Source organism: Beta vulgaris, chromosome 7 (assembly GCF_026745355.1).
Source record: "Beta vulgaris subsp. vulgaris cultivar EL10 chromosome 7, EL10.2, whole genome shotgun sequence".
Classification (NCBI taxonomy): domain Eukaryota; kingdom Viridiplantae; phylum Streptophyta; class Magnoliopsida; order Caryophyllales; family Amaranthaceae; genus Beta; species Beta vulgaris.
In genome coordinates, this window is record NC_079208.1 from 51,863,666 (window position 1) to 51,888,193 (window position 24,528).

At 35.7% G+C, this 24,528-nt stretch overlaps 1 protein-coding gene, 1 non-coding gene and 1 pseudogene across 2 annotated transcripts; 1 reads left to right on the top strand and 2 right to left on the bottom strand.

The window, feature by feature from the left end:
• Nucleotides 1-567: 567 nt before the first annotated feature.
• LOC104899694 (polyamine oxidase 1) lies at nt 568-18,751 on the top strand. Its single transcript, XM_010686933.4, has 9 exons — nt 568-930; nt 2,064-2,313; nt 2,760-2,918; nt 6,047-6,290; nt 17,074-17,217; nt 17,613-17,762; nt 17,892-18,146; nt 18,257-18,338; nt 18,485-18,751. The coding sequence occupies exons 1-9, from the start codon at nt 816-818 to the stop codon at nt 18,556-18,558; spliced, it is 1,473 nt and encodes a 490-aa protein (XP_010685235.1). The 5' UTR covers nt 568-815; the 3' UTR covers nt 18,559-18,751.
• Nucleotides 9,179-9,285, bottom strand: LOC125492180 (small nucleolar RNA R71). The gene has a single exon (XR_007268624.1). It is a non-coding gene; the product is annotated as a small nucleolar RNA R71 (small nucleolar RNA).
• A 4,857-nt stretch (nt 18,752-23,608) lies between the features above and the next one.
• On the bottom strand, nt 23,609-23,708 carry LOC125492078 (small nucleolar RNA R71; annotated as a pseudogene).
• Between the last annotated feature and the right edge of the window lie 820 nt (nt 23,709-24,528).

A 24,528-nucleotide genomic window follows, 5' to 3' on the forward strand; every position in this document is an offset into this window, starting at 1 on the left:
ATTAGGCTACTACTATGTGCCTATATTTTAAATTTATTTGATTTATTTCTAAATTTTTTAAGACCTCATGTAATTTCATTAATTGAAATATAATGTGCAAAGTAATCAACTTCACCTCTCATTCTTACACCCTCTTTTAGATTATACAACTAGTTATTAGGCCCGGGCTATGTCCCGGGTAATAAAATAAAACTTTCATTTATTAATATAACACTTTATGATAACACTAAATACAACTTAGTCTAGTGGTTAAGACTTTAGTATATGTACTTGAGGTCTAGGGATCAAATAATATACTATGCAATTTTTAAATTTTTTTAATATACATGAATTACATAAACTAATACCCTAGGGAGAGTGTCATTTGACACATATACATTCTTTCGCACGCCTTTTAATATATTTGTATAGATACGAACCCTAAATCATAGATATACAATAATACACCATATGTTAAATGTCGTTTACGATACAACCCGCGTTGTCCTATTGCCTACCCAATACATAATTGAAATAAGATATGTTTCTCAAGATCATCATGCAGCGGTAGGTGGAGAATCATAATGATGAACTGTAAAGCATTAGGCACCACTGAAATCGTGTTAAGATCGAAAAAGAGAGATATTACTTTGGGTTAATTCAATTCATTGACTAATTTGCCCTCGTGAATCTCAAGTAGACAAAGAGTATTATTTTAGTATATAGAAACATTTCACTTTTGTGAGCTATAAATCTATAAAAACATCTTTTATGCGCATCAATGCATCATCACAAGTGGTAATAAACACTATCGAATTATATCAACAAATATAAGGATGAAGGGATTAAGCACAATGAAGCTATTCTTGCTCTTCCCCCTTTTGTTAGCCACCATCGAGTATGCTTCATCTTCATCCCCCTCCGTCATCATTATCGGTGCCGGAATGTCAGGTAATACCTATGTAGTATAGTATGTTACTATGTTAGTATGTTACCTTCTTATATCTGCAATGACATTGACGTACTTCATTCCCCCTAATATATAAACCATGTGATTTATTGACATCCGCAATTTGATTTGAGATAGAAATGATATAGAAGTAGGTAATGATATGCTGTATATTTTTACCGTATTATTTTTTTATCTTTCTCACTTAGAATCTTGACACTATTCACAATTAGAGAGAATCTTTTAGATTTTTCTCAATATAAAAGAAAAAATATAGTCATATGGGGTTTTGTTTAATTCGTCTCAATGAGTACTTTATTAATATTTAATTATTATAATTTTTACTAATATGTAGTGAAAGATATTTAATATGGAATGACAAACGTGCAGAGTTAAAGTAGGAAAGATAAAAAAAATACAGAGGGAGTATATCAGAGATAATATATATCATAGTCTATGATATATGCATATGTTTGAGTATTATATCTCATGATTACCTACCTAATGAAGTACTCCCTCTATTTAGAAATAGTTGCACTGTTCTATGTTTTCACTCTCGCCGATGCATGGTTTCAAACGTCAATATATTCAGTTATCAATTAATAATAATTATAAAAAGATAATATTAAAAAAAAAAATATACATTAAGACGAATCTAACTAAATCTTATATGACTATGTTTTTTCCTAAGATATAAATCACCAAAGATAATCAAAGTGTAAGATGTGAATAGTAAACACTATGCAAAGGGTGCAACTATTTCGAAACGGAGGAAGTATATATATGTTTAGAAGCAGTAGAACTATTACTCGTGATAGTAATAATAATTAATCCCATATGATGTTACTTCTGTTTTTTAATAAGTGCAACACTTTTGTTATTTTGGAATTGTCACAATAAGTGCAACCAAATTCAAAATAGTTAAAAAAATTCAATATTATTACAAATATGTCACCAAAAAGCAAGAGCAGATCACAACTTTTTTGTTTCATCAGTTGAATTACTTTACTTTATTGTAGTCTCAATTTTCTCTCTACATTCCTTGTTATTCCCCCACTTTATCTATGTTGCACTTATTGAGAAATGGAGGAAGTATAGTATAATTAATAAAATATGAACCATTACAATTTTACAGGTATCTCGGCAGCAAAAAGACTTGAAGATGCTGGGATTAAGGATTTTGTAATACTAGAGGCAACGAATAGAATTGGTGGGAGAATTAAGAAGACTGAATTTGCAGGCTATACAGTTGAAATGGGTGCTAATTGGCTTCATGGAGTTGGAGGTCGCATGAGAAATCCTCTCTATGAGATGTCCAAGCAAATCCACCTTAAGAAATTCTACTCCGATTTTAGCAATATCTCTTCGAACACCTATAAACAAGAGTAATTTTTCTTTTTTGAGAAAAGTACAAAAATATGACACAGACTTCAAATGTTTTGCAAAAAAAATGACACTAACTTGACACATTAATTAATTAGACACAAATTTGACAATTGAATACAAAAATACTCCCAACTAAGTATAGCAAAAAGTGACATACATGATGTGGATTCTTTGTACTTTTGCAATAAATCTGCCAACTTTGTGTCAATTATATTACCTGCCAACTTTGTGTCATTTTATGAAAAATGTCCAAAATTTGTGTTATTATTTTTGTAATTTTTCCTTTGTCGTTTTTATTTTTACTATTTTTCTAATAATATAATTAATCTAAAGCAATAATCCAAATTACATATATATGTGACGATAATAGCTTGACCTATATATAAATTAAATAAATGATCTTATGGCATTATATAGATATCTAACTTTTTTGGTTTTATCATAGGGGTGGATTGTACAAAAAAGATGAGGTGGATGCAGCTATTAATAAAGTCGACAAAACAATTGAAGATGGAGTGAAGTATTCAAATATTTTAAATTCAGAGAAGGATGGTAATGATAATAATGATATGTCTATTTTGGCTTTTGAACGTCTTTATAAAAGGTATGTAGTTTTATATTACACCAACTGTACTCTTTATCAATAAGGAGTATTTTTCAAGCATGTTAATATGTCATTCTTACTATAAATATTTAATTTTATCTTAATTTCAGTAACTTTGAACTTTTTGGTTATTGTAATTTGTATGTGGTGAAGTAACAAGAAAGAACAAGCTAAGGAAGATGGGAGGCTGTATATAATATACTGTAGTAGCTAAAATAAAATATAATACAGGATAATGTTGGGAAACCAAAAAAATGATTCATAAGCTCACATTTGATGCAGTCGTCTAATTGTTTATGCATGTTGTAATAGTTAAGTGATAGTATTAAAGTTTTTCCAACTTTGATATTGAGTACAAGAAATATTAAAATTTGCGCGTTTGCATTACGTTACAGTGAACAAGATCTTATTTAATGGATGAAAATGAAAGTTAAATAATATAATAGAAAAATAAAAAGGATATATAGATGGTAATCATATGCAAAATATTCGATTGATTAGAGCACCTCCAATGGCAAAAAAAACCCTCCCCATATGGACTCTCTCTCCTCAAATGGGGCTCCACATGAGTGGGGTTGGTTCCCCATTTAATGAGGATGCTCAAGTTTTAGGGGAGGTGCCCAAGTGAAGAACAAATGGGGAGCTTACACATGGCGGGTGAGAGAGAGAAAAAATATTGGTGGGGTATGGGAAAGTAGGAGAGAGAAAAGGTGGTGGGGTATAGGAAATAAGAGAGAGAAGATAAATGGGGAGGTAGATGAGTGGAGGTATGTGTTTCAAATTTGAGTAAGGTAAAATGGGGAGGTAGTAGAAAATGAGGTGGACAAATAAGGTGAGGAGAGAGAAAAAATGGGGTGCCCCATGAATGGAGGTGCTCTTAAGAACTACAAGTTGGATCTGGGGTGGGGTCCGGGTCTGAGAAAGGATATTATTCAGATCTTTCTCATCTTTCTCTTTGTTATATATCCTACATTATCCTAGGCATCAACATGGGAATAATTTAACTTTTTTTACTTTTAATCAAAAGAAACTAAACAAATGTGGTTTGTGGCATGCACCAACCTTATGAATTAATTATAAATCAAAAGTTTAAATTAATGATTGCGTTTAGAATTACATATTTTCACTCTTGTTGGTAAAAGACGCAAATAAGTACATGTACCCAAGTGCATCTAGAGCATGGTGCACCCTCTTTTAAATTAGGTTACGTTGTTTTATCATTTTTAAAAAATTGTTATTATTTATTTCCTTAAATTTTGTAACTAAAGATTCATTCTTCAAATTTAAATTAAAAAGGTATATGTTCTTTTACCTTAAGCGTATATGTTCATTTACTATATATATTTTTTTCATTATAACCTATGTTCTTTTATAAATATAAATTTACATGTTTTTTAATTTTAAATCGTGTGTTCTTTTTCAAAGTAGAAAAGTTGTTGAAAAAAGTTTATGTTCTTTTATATAAATGATATATTTTTTTGGGTGTACATTGTACACCCTAGTGCATAATCCACGCTTTGGATAAAAGAGCTATGTGAGTTTGAAATGTGGATACAACGTAAGCCTGCCAAACTTAGTGCTAGATAATTCCACTTAAATAAAGAAACGTAACAAGTATTAAGGGACTATCTCAATCAGAGATGGTTGAGTCCCATGAGGCCATGACTATATTATATTATGTTAGGAAACAGGGTGTTGTAGTTTGATTAATGCGGAACAGAAAATCAATGAAATAATAAAGGTGAGAAAACAATAAAGATGAACAAACTAAGAACACAAAGATTTACGTGGTTCAGTCAAATTTGACCTACATCCACAGGTGGGGGATTAGAGCTTCTTCACTATAATGGAGAAAATCAGAGAGAATAATACAAGGAGTCCTAAATCTAGAGGCTAAAAAGTGTTTCATAAGTTGTGTTAATAATAATGAACACCAAGAGCCCTTTTATAATCATAAGGAACTTGTACAAACCCTAAAAGATAACTTTAAAACGAAAAAAATATCGAAAAACGCGTTCAGCGCTCAAAACCGCGCACCGCCCGACCTGGTCGGGCGAAATCCGCCCGGTCGGGCTCGGGACGAAACAGCTTCGTCAGTTTTTCGTAAAACAGTCATAACTTTCTCGTTTCTCATCGAAATTGGGCATATGACCTATCTTTAGAAAGATTTTTGAACAAGCTATCACCTTTAATTTGAATCACATTAAAATCATTTATAGATTGAGAGATATGTGCATTCAAAGTTAGCCTTATGCCATTCACAAGATTTCAAGTCATAATTAACATATTCTCATCTAAAGTATATAAATATGTTGAATGTTTATGCTTAAAATAGTGTTAACATATCTCCTGTATTAAGATTAAGCAAAACTTGATTCACTTGGTAAAGGTCTTACTTTAGATACTAGAGATGTAGGGTTCAGGTCCTATGAAATAAGGATGTTTGGGGGTAAGATCTCCCTTATCACCATCTATTTGTAAGTACCTGACCTCCAAATATGGGGATACGAAGCCAAGAAGGTTGATGTGTAATTAGGGTCGTTCTCTTCACCTTATAAAAAATGAAAAATTTAGAAAATCGCTTGGGTTTAAGGTAAAGTCTCTTGCTTGTAAGTTATAACTCTAACGGCCCGTTTGGTAGTTGGTCATAAATAGTGTTAATGGGAATGAATTTGTGTGTAAATTTGTGAAAAATATCATTGTCCATTACCATGGTAATGCTAATTTATCCTAAAGTGTCCACTATCCTTCTTGAATTTTCATTCCCATCCAATGAAAATTGCTTCCCCTTGGAGACAAAAACACAAGTTTAGGGGTGAGATTGCTTGTCCATGGAGAAAGAATGCCTCCCCATGGAGATTTTAAGGGTGCTTCCCTAGCTAATAAAATTACACTCAAAATTCATTCCCATTACCGCAATTTATTAACGACTACCAAACTAACGGGCTCTAATTGTCAATAGCCTCTTCAAGGATATTAATCCCTATCAGAACTTACATGGTATCAAGAGCCTTAATCATTAACCATTACAAATAATTGTTATTTTCTCAAGACATGCGCTTAAAATTGAAGATAATTTTATTAGTTTTTGGTTTTTGCGGATGACGATGTTGTGTATATCATGACAGGGAACCAAGAACGAAGCTAGAAAGAGCGGTAGACTTCTTCAACTTTGATGCAGAACAAGGGCAGGCACCCAGAGTTACTAGCTTGAAGCATGTTCTACCATTTCCTGAGGGCCATTATTATGGTGAAAATTCTTACTTTGTAGCAGATTCAAGAGGCTTTGAGAGTTTGGTTCATCTTATTGCCAAACAATTTCTCTCTTATAAGAATGGTGTAGTCAACGATCCTAGGGTCAAGTTTAATCAGGTACTCGATCTCCTACTTGATTGCCAAAGATATACTTTGTATTTAGAAGACTTACCATGCATTTTGGGGGCAATACGATGTGTCAATTGACCAAATGGATAACAATTAGCAATCTATATGTTGCCAAATGGGTATAATATTAGCGTCGAGACATATAAGTATTTAGCTTTGGCAACTGCAACATACTAGATGAGAATTGACCAATGACTTAAGAATTATATATGTATTTTTTTTCACAAACTTTTATATGAGGCGGGCCACACCTTCAACTAATGGTGTGGCCATCCCTCCCCTTTTCCTCTCAACCCCCCTATCTCACGCCTCCCCTTTTTATCTTATTCTTTTTTTTTAACTCTTTCTTTTTTTTTTTCTTCTTTTTTTTCTCTTTGATGTCTCTCTCATTTTTTCTATTTTTTTGCCTCATTTTCTCTCTCCTCTTATTTCTCCTTTTTTTTTTTTCCTATTTTCTCTTTTCTCTCATTTTTTTTTAAACTCTTTTTTTTTTCCTCTTTGATGTGTCTATCATTTTTCCTATTTTTTTGCCTCATTTTCTCTCTCCTCTTATTTCCCCTATTTTTTTTTCCTATTTTCTCTCTCCTCTTATTTCCTCTAGAATCTTACGACTAACCCATTGATAAATAAGGATGTGGCCAATAATAAGTCCAAGCTAGGCCGTATAATGATGCTCGTATCCCCTTTAAAAAAAATCTAAGCGTGAATCCGTTTTTGGAGAACCCTACCTGTACGTGTAACCCTTATTATTTGTAACCTTATTTTATGACACGAGAAACCCATTACTACATAATAAGTGATAAGTCGGTTTTTAGTTGCATATAGGTAGTTATTAAGTCTCATTTTCATGAAGATTTTAGTGCATGTTAGGTCTAATTGCATGATTTGGGCATTCTTCTGAACCATTATGTTATTTCGAGATACTTCCGGATCTTTCATGTGATTTTCAGGTTATTGAGGCCGATTGTACCTAAGATAAGCTAATATGGTTCGTATATGGTCTAGATGGCGGTTTCCAGATGCGAGAAGACGAGTTTGGGTGCTTTTGGAGTTGAAAGAATGACGATATTAAAGATTACTCTCTTTGCGGGACCAAGCAGAAGTTCGCTTGCCCACGCACCAAGGCGCACGCCCAAGCGAGATCTCGCTTGCCCGTGCATAATTGTAACAAAATCGTCTAAAACCTTCTGTTTCGACCGCACACCCAAGCAAGTTCTTGCTTGCCCGTGCACGAACCTGCACGCCCGTGCAGCTTTCCGCTCGACCGTGCACACTGACGCCCGATTTATTTTGCGGCTTTAATTATTTCTTTTATTTAATTTATGTAGGTAATATTAGGTTTAATAAAACAGACTTTTGAGTACACTTTCATTATGAGAGAATAGAGTATTACTTTTTAGAGAGCTTTTGAGAGAAAACTCCATTATTGAACCTTGAATTCTACAAGTTTGATTCCTTCAAGTAAAGAATAAGTTTTTCTAATCTCTTCTTTTCCTTTATTATTATTATGTCTTTCAATTTATTTATTATTTGTTTTGCTATTTCAATTATGTGTGAGTAGTTCATTAATCTAGGGTTAAGTAAAACCCTAGCAAATGGTTTAATATGTGAATTCCTCCATTAATCCCAATTTATATGATCAATTGTTCTTGTTTGATTGGATTGTTCTTATGCTCATTATCATACTAGGGATAGGTGATTTTGAATTGACTCCGTATATCTTATTTTCAATGGGAATTGAATCTAGATGGTTTTGTTGATCCAATCAATGGTATGAATATCTTCTATGGGAATAGTTAGATGGGATTGCTAGGAATTTAATTGTGATGCTATGCTTAATGCCTCTTTCATGCATGATTGTATGGGAATATGTTGATTGCTTGTTTAGAGTAGCCATTGGTATTCGGGAGAGGTCTTTGGTAGTTATAGGGTGCATTACTCCTCTTGAACCATTGATTATGTTTATTTGGGATGGAAATTATTCATGTATTAGTCATTGCTAGTGGTGATGCTTAATTCTAGATGTTTTAATTAACTGATTATACCTTGTCGTTTCTAGTGATTGTCATAGTTTAGTGTTAGTATTAGTTCAACACCCTTTTGTCACTGTTTGTCACTCGTTTAGTTAGATTGAGTCAAGATAGCTAGTGTTTGATACTGTTTGTCCCTGTGGATTCGACCCTGACTTGCTCTGCTACATAGTTAGGAAGTTAGTTAGGTAATTACTTTTGATAGGTGCGCGACACGCCTACCAAATTTTGGCGCCGTTGCCGGGGACTAACGGTATTAGATTAGTTTATCTTTGATTTTATTTAGCTAAACTGTCTTTGTTCGATCATTGTCACTCTATTTGCTGTTTGATCTCTTTTCTTTCAGTCTTTTTGTTGCATGCGTACTCGTAGCAAGGGTCCACAAGATCTGATTACTCTTGATCGCGAGATCGAAGCTACAGCAAGGAGATTAGGAGGTCGAAGAAGACAACAACAACAAGAACCAACAATGGGAGACGAAGCACCACCAAAGTCTCTACGGGAATATGCTATGCCCGATGAGACCACCACCACCATAAACAGACCGACAACCGCTGCCAATCATTTCGAGCTCAAGCCACAATTCATCCAGTTTATCTCACAGGATTCCTATGCGGAACACCCAAAGAGAGCCCTACTGATCATTTGGCTAATTTTTTAGAAAAATGCAATACTTTGAAATTAACTAATGTTTCTGACGATTTAATTCGGTATTGTGCTTTTCCTTTTTCTCTCAGGGACGAAGCAAAGGAATGGTTTAAGGAAGAAGAAGTGAGGAAGATTGCCACATGGCCAGAACTGAAGAAGGCTTTCCTTTACAAATTTTTCCCCCCTATGAGAACTTCCAAGTTCAGAAACGAGATATCTGGCTTTCAACAACATGAATTGGAGTCTCTCTACGAAGCATGGCAGAGATACAAGGCTTTGCAAAGGCAGTGTCCACACCACGGCATTCCTGAGTGGCTGCTGATTCAGACATTCTACAATGGTCTGAAGCATGAAGTTCGAAGTTCTATTGATGCCGCATCTGGCGGTACTTTCATGGCCAAAACTCCAGAAGCTGCGAAGACATTGTTGGATGATATGGCTGCCAACAATTACTTGAATGACTGGAGTATATCTCGTGGAGCCCCTAAAAAGGGAGGTAAGTATGAGGTTGATGCTATTGCTACTTTATCTAACACTGTGCAGGTTTTGGCAGCTAAGGTTGACCAATTGAGTAGCAGATCAATAGCACCTGTTTGTGAGATTTGTGAAGTGCAAGGTCACTCATTTAATGAGTGTCAATACAATACCATGGGAGTGGTAACTGAGCAAGCTAATGCCCTCCTAAACACAAACACAAGACCACAAAACAACCCATACTCAAACACATATAACCCAGGTTGGAAGAATCATCCAAATTTCTCTTACAAAAATAACCAACCTCAACCTCCACCCACAAACTACTCCCAACCACCCGGTTTCCAACAAAGGCCACCATTCAGCTCCTCCGCATCTTCAACGTCCAATCTTGAAACCATCGTAGAGAATTTAGCTTCTTCTCAAGCAAAGCAAATTGAATATCAAGCGAAGCAGAATGACTTCTTCACAACTCCCTTCAACAAATTCATGCTCATAATAAAATGATGGAAATCAGATGACACAACTAGCCCAACAAATAAGCCACCTCTCTAAACCTTCAGGCCAACTTCCTGGGCAAACTGAACCAAATCCTAAGGGGCATATCAATGCCATTTCATTGAGGAGCGGTAAAGAACTGCCAGAGCCTACAAGGAGGGTAACTGAGCAAAAGAACACTGCAAAAGAGGTTATAGAGTTGAGTGAGGAAGTTCAAGGGAAGACGGGTTTGGAAGAGGAAGCTAAGGAGACTGAGAAAAAGGAACCTATTGTCACACCTATTGCACCATACAAGCCACCTGTTCCATTCCCTCAAAGATTGGCACAAGCAAAGCTAGAGAAGAAGTATGGGAAGTTCCTTGATATTTTGAAGAAGTTGCACATTAACATCCCTTTCTTGGATGCTATCTCAGAGATGCCTTCTTATGCTAAGTTTTTGAAAGACATGCTTTCCAACAAAAGAAAAATTGAAGAGAATGTCACTGTTTCACTAACAGCTGAGTGTAGTGCCATTTTGCAGAACAAGCTTCCAAAGAAGCTAGGAGATCCAGGCAGTTATTCTATTCCTGTTAAGCTTGGTGATGTTGAGATCAAGAATGCCTTATGTGATCTTGGGGCAAGTGTCAGTCTCATGCCCTTGTCAATCTGCAAGAAGCTCAATATGGGTGAACTGAAACCCACACGCATCTCCTTACAACTAGCAGATAGAACAGTCAAGTTCCCCCTTGGCATCCTTGAAGATGTTCCTCTTAGAGTCGGAAAATTTTTAATTCCATGTGATTTTGTTGTTATGGAAATGGAAGAAGATGCAAACGTTCCCATTATTCTTGGGAGACCCTTTTTGGCCACTCTGAAGCCATAATTGATATGAAAAAGGGAAAAATCACCTTTGAAATAGGTGATGAGAAGATGGAGTACACACTCACAAACTCCAAGGCTTCTCCATCTATGGGAGAAATTGTTGATATAGTGGATGTTCTCAATGAGGATACCCCGGTTAAATCTAGCACTCTTCTTCTATGTCGATTGAGAGATCACTTGCAAAAATCCAACATTCAGTTGTTGAGATTAAGGCAGAGCAGTGCATTATTCAGAAGAACTTGTCATCCATATTCACAACGTTGGAAAACCTCAATACTTGGATGCAATCACCAGGGTTTCTGATCCCTTCGCATGCCCCTCCTTAGTGAGGATTTGTGAGTACCCTACCCCTTTCTTTGTGTCTACTCTTTATCTTTGTCACATTGCGGACATTGTGACATGCTAGCTTGGGGGAGGGATTTGCCATATCATCTGTACATACTCATCATTTAGGATTTTTTTATATTTTCCTTTTTGCATATAGTTTCATCATTTAGTTGCATTCTAGGTTGCATGAAGGATCGATCTCTGCTGATAGTACACACTAAGCCTGGTTCTATGCTCGTTTCTATGTGAAGTCTGAGCATGATTTGAATAACTCTGAACTATTTTTGATCTCTCCTTGCTCGTTGTGATTTGAATGGTTTGTGGTAAGACAGTTTGATCCTCCCAAAGGAGACTGGACTATACTTGTTAGCCAAATATATATACCTAGTGAGGTATTTGAGCCTATAGACTAATATCTTTTTAGTCTTCTTTTCATGTGTGATGCTCTTCCTTGCTATATTCTCTAGAACTTGCATTGATACTCCTTGAGATCGCATTGACTTGTTTGTGCATTGAATATGATTGAGGCATCTGCTATTTCTAAGCTACATAACCAAATGCCACCCACATTGATTATTTCCCTTTTGTCACCCCTCTGAGCCTAGCCTGTTTCTCTGATTAACTACATCTTTAGCCCTTTACCTTGTCCTACCTAGGGATTGTGAAGCTATTTGATGAAGTTATAATGTGACATTAAGGATATTTTGTGGTGTTTGTGATGTTGATTGTATTGAGTTCAACTCCTCATAGCTTACTTTCTTTTAAACTCCTATCGATTTCCTCTTGTAGATTTTGTTAAATCCTTATTTAAAAAAAAAAAAAGAAAACGAAAAAAAAAAAAAAACAAAAGATTGTGATTTATGTCTTTAGTGCGTAATAAAAGGAAACAGGAGTTTGTAATTGAGGAGTTATGAAGTAGCTAATGAGAAAGAGAAAATGAAGTAAAGTAAAATGTGTGAGGATTGGTAATTGTTGTGAATGGTGTTTGAAAAAAAAAAGAGCTTCACCTTTCCCCTTTGAGCACCACTTTCCTAAACTTTCCACACCCATACCTTAAGCCTTCATTACAACCCATATAAAGTCCTCATGATTCTTTGCATTAACTAGTCCCATAGCGGTGGAGAGTGAGAAGATGTGCAAGCTTATGGTAGGATTAGTCAATGGAATGGAGCCTTTGAGCGACATTTGACCTCTTATACACATGAGTGGTGTGCACGACTAGAGTGAGGGTTACATGTATGTCAAGCAAGCTTGGGGAGCAAAGTGGTAATATTGGTTGTCAAGTCACAATTACGAGATCTAGGATTTAGATTGGATAGTTTTGTGTTTATTCTCTTCATGGTTTTATTTTCACATTTGTAGATTGATTTGAAAACCGTGTTGTGTGTGTGCTTGAAGAGTTTTTATCTTACTTTTCCCTATGTTTCATGTTGGAATGCTTGAGGACAAGCATTAGTTTAGCTTGGGGGAGTTTGATAAGTCGGTTTTTAGTTGCATATAGGTAGTTATTAAGTCTCATTTTCATGAAGATTTTAGTGCATGTTAGGTCTAATTGCATGATTTGGGCATTCTTCGAACCATTATGTTATTTCGAGATACTTTCGGATCTTTCATGTGATTTTCAGGTTATTGAGGCCGATTGTACTAAGATAAGCTAATATGGTTCGTATATGGTCTAGATGGCGGTTTCCAGATGCGAGAAGATGAGTTTGGTGCTTTTGGAGTTGAAAGAATGACGATATTAAAGATTACTCTCTTTGCGGGACCAAGCAGAAGTTCGCTTGCCCACGCACCAAGGCGCACGCCCAAGCAGGATCTCGCTTGCCCACGCACCAAGGCGCACGCCCAAGCGAGATCTCGCTTGCCCGTGCATAATTGTAACAAAATCGTCTAAAACCTTCTGTTTCGACCGCACACCCAAGCAAGTTCTTGCTTGCCCGTGCACGAACCTGCACGCCCGTGCAGCTTTCGCTCGACCGTGCACACTGACGCCCGATTTATTTTGCGGCTTTAATTATTTCTTTTATTTAATTTATGTAGGAATATTAGGTTTATAAAACAGACTTTTGAGTACACTTTCATTATGAGAGAATAGAGTATTACTTTTTAGAGAGCTTTTGAGAGAAAACTCCATTATTGAACCTTGAATTCTACAAGTTTGATTCTTCAAGTAAAGAATAAGTTTTTCTAATCTCTTCTTTTCCTTTATTATTATTATGTCTTTCAATTTATTTATTATTTGTTTTGCTATTTCAATTATGTGTGAGTAGTTCATTAATCTAGGGTTAAGTAAACCCTAGCAATGGTTTAATATGTGAATTCCTCCATTAATCCCAATTTATATGATCAATTGTTCTTGTTTGATTGGATTGTTCTTATGCTCATTATCATACTAGGGATAGGTGATTTTGAATTGACTCCGTATATCTTATTTTCAATGGGAATTGAATCTAGATGGTTTTGTTGATCCAATCAATGGTATGAATATCTCTATGGGAATAGTTAGATGGATTGCTAGGAATTTAATTGTGATGCTATGCTTAATGCCTCTTTCATGCATGATTGTATGGGAATATGTTGATTGCTTGTTTAGAGTAGCCATTGGTATTCGGGAGAGGTCTTTGGTAGTTATAGGGTGCATTACTCCTCTTGAACCATTGATTATGTTTATTTGGGATGGAAATTATTCATGTATTAGTCATTGCTAGTGGTGATGCTTAATTCTAGATGTTTTAATTAACTGATTATACCTTGTGCGTTTCTAGTGATTGTCATAGTTTAGTGTTAGTATTAGTTCAACACCCCTTTTGTCACTGTTTGTCACTCGTTTAGTTAGATTGAGTCAAGATAGCTAGTGTTTGATACTGTTTGTCCCTGTGGATTCGACCCTGACTTGCTCTGCTACATAGTTAGGAAGTTAGTTAGGTAATTACTTTTGATAGGTGCGCGACACGCCTACCAATAAGTAACTATTATTATTTGTACCCATATTTTATCATACAAGTAACTCATTTATTCTACAAGTATCCATTATATATTTTTCAAATGACCCATTATATTATAAAAGTAACCTCGTTAGTTAACAAATGTAACCCTAATTACATGTTTGAGTAACCTTATTTATTTGTTCGAGTAAACTCGTCATATGTTCGCAGAAGTAGGTGCTACTTTTGTAATTATAAGGGGTTACTTTTATTGAAATTAGGGGTTACTTTTTAATTATAAGGGGTTACTTCTACAGTAAATAGAGGTTACTTTTTTTAATTATAAGGGGTTACTTTTGTAATTATAAAGGGTTACTTTTACAGTGAATAGGGGTTACTTTTTGTAACTATAAGGGGGTTATTTTTTTATAAATAAGGGTTACTTTTACTATAAATAGGGGTTACTTTTACTAAAAATATAGGTTACTTTTGCTATAACTAGGGGTTATTTTTACTATAACTAGTAGTTGCTTTTAATGAAAGTATTGGTTACTTTTTGTAACTGTAAGGGGGTTACTTTTGCTATAATTAGGGGTTACTTTTTGAAATTGTAAGGGGGTTACTTTTATTATAACTAGGAGTTACTTTTACTGAAAGTATAGGTTACTTTTTTATAATATAATGGGTTACTTTTATTGAAATTAGGGGTTACTTTTTAATTATAAGGGATTACTTCTACAATAAATAGAGGTTACTTTTTGTAATTATAACAAATGTCTTGCTCGATCTTTCTCTCTCCTCGTACTTTGCAATTGTAACAAATTCGATCGAAATAATAAGTCCAAGCTAGGCCTTATAATGATGCTCGTGTCCCCTTTAAAAAAAGCTCAAGTGTAAATCCATTTTCGGATAACCCTATCTAAATGTACGTGTAACCCTTATTATTTGTAACCTTGTTTTATGATACGAGGAACCCATTACTTCATAATAAGTAACTATTATTATTTGTACCCTTATTCTATCATACGAGTAACTCATTTATTCTACAAGTAACCCTCATATATATTTTCAAATGACCTATTATATTATAAAAGTAACCTCATTAGTTAATAAAAGTAGCCTTAATTAAATGTATGAGTAACATTATTTATTTGTTCGAGTGACATCATATGTTCACAAAAGTAAACCCAATTATTATATAATAGCTTGAAATATTTATAAAAAGTAACCATAATAAATGTACAAGTAACCCATTAATTAGTTCATAAAAAATATCCCCATTATATATTTAAAGTAATCTCATTTATTCATAAAAAGTAAAACGCGTTGCTTTTCAATGCTAAAGTGTTACTTTTAGTGAATTAGAGATTACTTTATCGAATACTAAGGGGTTATTTTACTGACACTAGGGGTTACTTTTTATAATGCTAAGAGGTTACTTTTACTGAAAGTATATGTTACTTTTTGTACCTATAAGGGTTATTTTTACTATAAATAGGGGTTACTTTTACTGAAAGTATAAGTTACTTTTTGTAATTGTAAGGAGATTATTTTTACTATAACTAGGGGTTACTTTTACTATAACTAGGGATTACTTTTTGTAATGTTAAGGAGTTACTTCTACTAAAAATATGTGTTACTTTTGTAATTATAAGGGTTACTTTTATTGAAATTAGGGGTTACTTTTAAATTATAAGGAGTTACTTCTACAATAAATAGAGGTTACTTTTTGTAATTATAAGGATTACTTTTGTAATTATAAAGGGTTAGTTCTATCGTGAATAGGGGTTACTTTTTATAATTATAAGATGTTACTTTGACTTGTGAGTGTCATTATAAAAGGTTAATTTTACTGAATTAGAGGTTACTTTTTCCCCTTTTTCTCTCCTCTTCCCCCCACCCCCTTTCTTTCTGCTTCTTCCTTCTCTGTAATTTTTGAAGTCGAAGAGAGAGAAACCATCTTTTTTTTTTTTCTGCTCAACCTTCTTAAAACCAAAAAAAAAAACCCTGAGAAACTACAAAGTACAAACTACAAACTACAAAATTCTTCATTATTTTGCATAATCCATTTCTTATCCATTGCATATTTCGAGTAATTTGGGAAAATATTTTTTTTAAAAAAAGCTCTTCTTTTGTAAAAAAAAAAAAGAGAAAAATGATGGGTCAATGTACAGTGAGAGAAAGAAGAAAAATGAGAAATTAGGTGGTAAGTAGAACGGAGAATGAAGGGTTTATAATTAGGTTTTGTGGGTAATTTTTTGAAGATAAAGGAGGTGGTTAATTTTTTAATTTTTTTTTTATTAAAAATATATTTATATTGTTGAAGTGTAAATGGGTCAAATGGAAGGTATGGAGGTGGTGGTAATGGAGGTGGAGGATGAAGAGGAGAGAGAAAGTGGGTTCCAGAAATTGAAATGGGAGAATTTTTTACCAGGAATTGAAATCAGAGTTCTTCTTGTTGGAGGAGAGAGAGTGGTGAGGAGATAAAAGAAGTGGTTTGTGAATTGTCTGTGAATTGGTTTGTGAAGATTGTCGTGAATTGGTTTGTGAAGATTGTCTGTGAATTGTTGTTGCTGCCGTCGCATATTGGTTTGGGGAAGGAAGAGCTACAGGGAAATATGTGGCCGCACGATTTAAGTTCCATGTGGCGTGTTGCACAAAAAACGGACTGATTTTTTTAGGTGAATAATATGAATTTTCATATCAATCAGAACCTCACTTAGGTTAATTCGATCCTTATTATAAGGTTATACACTTTAGGGGCTGAAAGAAGAGATAAGGGAAAACCTATGTATTACCAAATAATATGGCCCTTGTGCTCAACCTCGAGATTGCTTTGGAGTTACACTTCTTTACCACAAAGCCAGGACTAATTAACTTGATTAGTGCACAATGTATTTATGTACTAGTACTACAATGCTAATCAATACTTCGTACGTGTTATACAAGTAATGTAGTTAGAAGTATATAACCTTTTAACGTGGATTAATATATTTCTGATTGAAACAGGTAGTAAATAAGATTGAACAATCAAAAAATGGTGTATTGGTAAGGACAGAGGATGGCAAGAAATACCAAGCCAACCTCGTTATTGTGTCTGCTAGCCTTGGTGTCTTACAAAGTGACCTTATCAGCTTCAAACCTCAACTTCCAGTAAGTTAATACTTACTCCGTTCCGAACTAATTAAATGCAACAATTCCACTTTTTCACTATTCGCACTTTTCAATTTGACTAAGATTTGTGATTTATACATAATAAAAAACATAATCAAGTGGGATCTTGTTAGATTCATCTCGTGACATACTTTCATAAAACGTAATTTTTATAATTTGTGACGTACTTTCATAAAACGTAATTTTTATAATTTTTACTTATATATAATCATAGATATTTGTGGTCAAAATAATGCCTTGACATGCGTAGAAGTGGACTTGTTAGCATTTAATTCGAGACAGAGGAAGTACATTACTCCCTCCTGTAATTCTGCTCAATTATTATTTAGTTTTAACATTTTGTTGATGTAAATTTTACTTGTATGAGGAAACAGTTATGGAAAAGGCGTGCAATATCAGAATTCAGCATAGGAATTTATACCAAAATCTTCCTCAAGTTCCCTCGTACATTTTGGCCTGTAGCCAATGGCACCGAATTTTCCTTGTATGTTCATGAAAGACGAGGATATTATACCTATTGGCAGGTACAATTTAATGTTTCAAAGAAACTTGAGTGAGAATGGTAGATAATAAAATCATGTATGGCGTCGATCGAATTTTACAATTTTGTGGTACTAATTCTGTAAGGTATAAATTTAATCTTTGACATGTAGCGCTTGCACAATGAGTATCCCGAATCACACCTTATGCTAGTTACAGTGGAAGATGATGAGTCTATAAGAGTAGAACAACAATCTGATGAAGAAACAAAAGCAGAAATAATGGAAGTTTTGAGAAAAATGTTTGGAAAAGACATTCCAGAAGCTACACATATACTAATTCCTAGATGGAAATCAGATAGATTCTATCAAGGTTCCTACTCAAATTGGCCTGTTGGCTATTCTCAAAAACGCCATGACCAATTAAAGGTAAGTTTGGTAATTGATCATTTACATACATGATACATGTTCTTTGTGACTATATAATATAATGCAGAAACTTATCACGTTATATGTATGCATGTTTATATTTTGTGTAGGCTCCAGTTGGTCAAGTATACTTCACAGGAGAACATACACACAGTACATTTTTTGGATATGCAAGTGGTGCATACTTTGCAGGTTACTAGTTACAACACTTTGACTTTTACATATGTTAATGCAAAATTCATGCCATTAATATCTTTATTTTGGTTACTATAATTAGATAATATTTTTTGAAAAATGCAGTAGTTAGCATGTACTTGAATTGTGGAATTGTATTGCAGGTATCAATACAGCAAGGGAAGTAATTAACTGCTTGAAGAATAAAAGATTTTGCAGAGGTGTCCGCCACGGATAAGTCCTAACGAGAATATTAGGGATGATATTGGACTTTAATTTTTTTTCTTTCTAATTCATTGAATGAAGTACTCGACCTCTAGGTGAGGAGTTTCAGAAAAGTGGTGATTGAATATTGTATGTTTCCTATGTTGATCTTGTGTTTTAAAAAACATGGTGCTCCATTTCAATCATGAAAGTGTTTAATTATTACATATTTGACTAGTTTATTAGTGTTGGAGTCACAAAAGACATTATTATTTAGGTATGTTATTTTCTATTCAACTTAATTATTATAACTATCTTTAACAAAAATAAGTTCAGATAAATTAACACAAGTTTAGATAAATTAAAATAAGATATAATAAGGTTTGACCCTCTAAGAAATATATTCCAATAAGTTATGACAAGTTCAAATTAGTTTAGATAAGTTAAAATTAGCTCAGATAAGTAAAAATAAGTTGAATAGAACGAACCCTTAAAACAATAAGTCCATTTCCTAAGCATAAAAAGTCAAACTATTGTGAATATTTTAAAAAAGTATTATTATGAGTTCAAATATGATTGCGAGCTTCTTTTTGTGTTATGATATAACAAAATTCTGAACCCGGACATGTGAAGAAATTTATGGCCCCTTTGGTTTAGTACATTGGAGGAGTTAAGTACATAGCTGGGTACCCAACTTTGACAAAAGTACAAGTGAAGAAATTTAATTAAGGCCTCTTTAATTTAGTACTTTAGAGGAGTTAAGTGCATAGCTTGGTTGCAATATGACGATTAATGTGGCAAACCCGAGCTCCGGCTGAAAAACCCACAAAACTTGCAATATGGAATCAATAGAGATTCAATGGTGAACACAACACTCCACAAACTCACTCTTTCTCCTAAAACTGTATAAAAGATGAGAGTATCAAAGTTTTGCACAATAGAGTTGTGTGTTACACCTTCAAAAACCAGATTATAGGGTATTTATACTTCTAGGACTAAAAGCAATTCAAGGGCCATAATTAAAACATAAGCCGCAAAAGACACGTGCAGGTCTGGGCCGCCCGGATGGGCTCAAAGAACTCCCCCCGAGCAAAAAAGACTCGCCCGCCCGGGTGCTGTGATGCATAACAATTCTGCCTCCAAGGCAGAAGCAAGCAGCGCATGAATGCCCGCGCGAGCCTTAGCCAACCTGCCCGAGCTAACGGCTTGCTAGTGCAAGGGATTAAGCTCCCTAACTCACTGCCCAAGCTGCTGCGAATAATCTCATCTACCGCCCGTCCGAACTTTGTGGCTGCCGGTCTGGCACAACTTGGTTTCCTTCGCTTGTCTTCGCTCATTTTCCTTGTGCCTTGCTTGCTTCACCACTCTCCAAATAACCCAGCAATCTCCCACCTAGGGATCGATTAAGGAAGATAACATCCTACCCATAAATATCTAAAACCATCAACATTATCTCTACATACATTAGCTTTAGCCAATCCTGCTTCCCCTTCATCAAAGGAAACAACATCGATGTCTCAACCAATCCCGATCTTACATCCTCCAAACCTATCATGGTCATGCTCCCAGCTCGATGCAAACCCGAACATTACCACCATGCACCCACCTAGACTAAGCTTCCCCTGATAAAACATGTCTCCTCTATACCAAGGAAATGATATTGAAGTTTGCACCAACTCCAACACAAAGACATCAAAGTCTACACCAACTTTCATTCTCAACAACACCACCTCCAAATCATTATAACATCCCTATACAAACCTACACACCCAAGGAGTCCATTAAGGTCCGTTCCAACTTCAGCAAAACAATCATCATCTAAGCTAAAGAAGCTTCTCATTGTTCTAAAAGCAAACTCACAGCATTGCTCCCACCCGAACAATACACCCTTTGCTGCACTTAAGATTTCCAGCATAACATGCTTGTGTGCCTCCCCTTACCTTGTGCACTTACGGAACAATTTGCCACAGGGACACCATTTCACCATAATTCTCATCCCTTCGCCCACTATCGATAGATTCCCGATCAAATGACACATTTCATGAAGTTCGACCCTAATTATGGGCGCCTTTCTTGGTCCCCCATGGTGTAGAGTGTTCCACTCTTTGTCCCTCGAGCTATGATCATAGATCCCTTGACAATCTTCCAAGAACCACCATCAAACTCAATCTCGTGACCTGATTTAGCAAGTTGGGTCTCCGATATGAAGCTTTTCTTCAACCTTGGGATGAACTTGACATCCTTCAACTCCAATAAGCCACTAAGTGTCTACCACGTTCACATCACCTTGCCCCATGACTTTCAGTACTTTGCCATATGCAAGATAGACTTTTCCAAGTTTTTAAAATTTGAAATTGTGAAACAACTCCTTGTATGGTGAGGAATGATAAGAACCCAAACCCATGATCCCAATCACTAAACCAAGTCTTTTAGATCCCCCATGCCTACCACCAAAGTATCAAAAATATACTTAAGTTTGTTGATGCATCTTCCTCTTCATCATTATCTTGAACCTTTTTTTTCATTTCCCATTCCCTCTCTTTACACAATCTTTCTTCAAGTGCCCTTCATTACCACAACCCCAACACACCACATGAACTTCCTACTCGATTTACCATGCCCTCTTGACTTCGATCTTCCATGACTTGCATTACTGATGAGTGAGAATTTGGTCTCACTCATATGCATATTTTGGCAAGATTTACATGATAATTTTGGATCCAAATGCACTTTTCCCCTTAATTTCATCATTTTTTCATCCTCTAACAATGCATGCTAGGTAGATGAAATTTCATGGTTCTTTCCCCTCTCCTTTGACCACTAACTATTGTTGATGTTTTTGTTTATGAGGAAGAAGGCAGAAAGGAAAACGGAGCGGGCGCTCCTTGTAAAAGAGGAGCGGGCGCTCCTGAACGTCCCTGTACATGACAAAGCAAACCAGAAAGTTGGAGCTAGGAGGGAGCCACCAAGGAGCTGGAGCTCCTAGCATGAGGAGCAAAGGAGCGGGAGCTCTCAAGGAAACAGGAGCGGGCGCTCCTTTATGCGTTGAGGATGGCAAAGGAGGCAGAAACTTTGGAGCTACCAAGGAGCTACCATTGAGCAAGCGCTCCTTGGAGCACATTATACAAGGAGCGGGCGCTCCTTTATATTGAGGAGCGGGCGCTCCCCACTTGCTGGGCAGCCACTTTTGTTGGCAGAAACCTTGGAGCGACCTAGGAGCTACCAAAGAGCTCCCGCTCCAGCGCCTCATTTTGTTAGGAGCGGGAGCTCCTGTTTTACAAGGAGCGGGCGCTCCTGTTATTTTCGCGATATTTTTATGTTAAACGCTGATTTTAGCCTCGTTTTGTGGGGATATAAATACCTTTTTCACTTAATGACGAATTAACTTTAATTCCAGTAAATCATTTTTAGAGAGTTCTTAGCTTAATCTAGTGAGAGAAAGTAAGGTTCTAGAGAGAGAAAGTAGATTTCCATGGTTTTGTAGCTTGGATTATGACAAAAATTATGGTTTTTATGCAAGATCTTCATTTCTTCTTCATGGTTTAAGTAAATCTCCTCTTCTCTCTACTTCTTATACTCTTATCTTTTTGTTTATTTAAGTTTTGTCTAAAATTAGTTTAACCCATGTTTAGATTTTAGTTTTTATCTTAATCTTGATTTAGTTGGTGTGTTGATTGTTTATGTTGTTCATGTTTGATTCACTTTCTCCTTCTATTAGTATTATTATGATGACTATAATGATTAGTGAGTAGTTAATTAGTTGGGGGTTGGGGTGAAAACCCAACCATGATTGATTTTGGTATTTGAATAAGAAGATAGGGTTCTTTGGGTTTCTTAATCGATCAATAGCATAACTATTATCTACTTGCATTCTAGAATTATGATGTTTGTTGATTTATGCTTTAGTCAAGTTGAGAGAGGAGACTAGAGTTGATGTTTATGTTATTTTCTTACTTAATTGCTCATGAGAGTGAGAATTGAGTGAGGGTTTGTTATTTGATCCTTCCCCCTACACTTCGCATTTCTTACTTCCTAAATCATGATTGGATGGTGTTTATCCCCTTCTCCCAATGTTTTTATCAATCAATTTCTTGTCTAATCATTTAGCTTTTTCTTAAGACCTTAGTTGATTACTTAATCTAGTTCTTAGTTTAACAAACCAAACCTTTTGCTAAATCTTCGTCTTAGCTTGCAACAATTAGCAACATTGGTGTTCTTCTTGCTATTCCCTGTGGATTTCGACCCTTACTTATCACTTTACTTAGTCTAGTGATTTAGTTAGGTTTGTTTGATTTTAGGAAGCTAGTGACGACCTAGTTTTTCCTTTGTCAAAAATGGCGCCGTTGCCGGGGAATAGCGTCTAGCATTAAAACGTTGTAAAGTTGTGTGAGTCTAAGTCTTTTACTATTTTCATTTCATCTTGTTGCTTGTTGTCTTGTTATTGCTAACTCTTTGCTTAGCTTTGTATGCCAAGTGGACGTGCCTTTCCTTTGACTCCATATAATCCAGAGTTGGAGAGGACAGTCAAGGCCATACGACGAGGGCTTAGAGCCGCACGACGAACCCAACAAGCATCATCTTCCACTCCGGTCAATATTGAGGACTTTGTACACGAAGAAAAAGTTACCACTCCAAGATCTTCTCAAGGAAGTTCTCCTCACTCTTCTAGATCATCAAGTCCTACTACTAGTGATCGCTCAATGGCGGATCCTCCTAGAGACTTGAGAAGCTATGGTGTTCCGGGTCCTTTTGAGTCAAAAGCGCCATAACTCAACCCACTACCCAAGCCAATGACTTTGAGCTTCACCCCGCTTTGATTGGCTTGATAGAAAGGAATCAATTTAGTGGAGCAAAGGATGAGGATCCACAAGCTCATTTGCAAACATTCACAGACTATTGTTCTACGGTCAAACACAATGGTGTCTCTCAAGACTACATTCGCCTAAGTCTCTTCAAATTCTCTTTAGCGGGCAAAGCAAAGCAATGGTTGAAGAAACTTGAGAATGACTCTTTGGTTACATGGGCTCAAGTCACTCAAGCTTTCATTGGCAAATACTTCCCTCCGGATAAGACAGCCGATATGCGCTCTCAAATTATGACATTCAAGCAAGAGAGTGATGAAACATTACAAGAAGCTTGGGAGAGGTTCAAAGAGTTATTGAGGATATGCCCTCATCATGGTTTGAATGAAGGTCTTACACTCCATTGTTTCTACCATGGTCTCACAAAAGCCTCTAAAACAAGTCTTGATGCGAGTGCCGGTGGTCCAATCATGAAGAAGCCTCTAGCGGGTATATCCGATATTATTGATGATGTGGTGCAAAATGATTCGGATTGGGGACATGATCGCAATGAACGAAGAGGTGGGAGGTACGATGTGGAGCCCATCAATATGCTCTCTACCAAGCTTGATGCCTTGGTCACTCAATTACAAAGGTCAAATATGCTTTCCTCTTCCTCTTCTACATCTCATCCCCCTCCCAAATCTCCTAATGCACCCATGCATGGTCATAATGTCTCACATGCGTCTTCTATGCCGATGGATATTATGTTTGTGATTTGTGTGGTTCATATGAACATCATGCTAATCAATGTTATTTGATTGAAGCCTCATCTCCTATTTCCCCTCAAATGGAACAAATGAATGCCTTTCAAAACTATTCCAATCCTAGAAGGGACCCATACTCTAATACTTTTAATCCGGGTTGGAAAGATAATCCTAACTTTAGTTATCGGGGAAACCAAGGGCAAGGACCTAGCAACCACTACTACCAAAATCAAGGCCAAGCCTCTTCCCACATGCATAACCAAAGACCCCCGGGTAACTACCAAAGTAATAGACCTCCCTTCAATCCACCTCCCGGTTTCCAACCTAAGCAACCCTCTCCTCAAAAGTCTAACATGGAGTTGATGATGGAAACTTTTATGGCCCAACAAAGTGAAGCAATGAAACAAGTAGCTCAATTGTCACAAAAAGTGGATTCCCTTAGCACTCACAACAAGA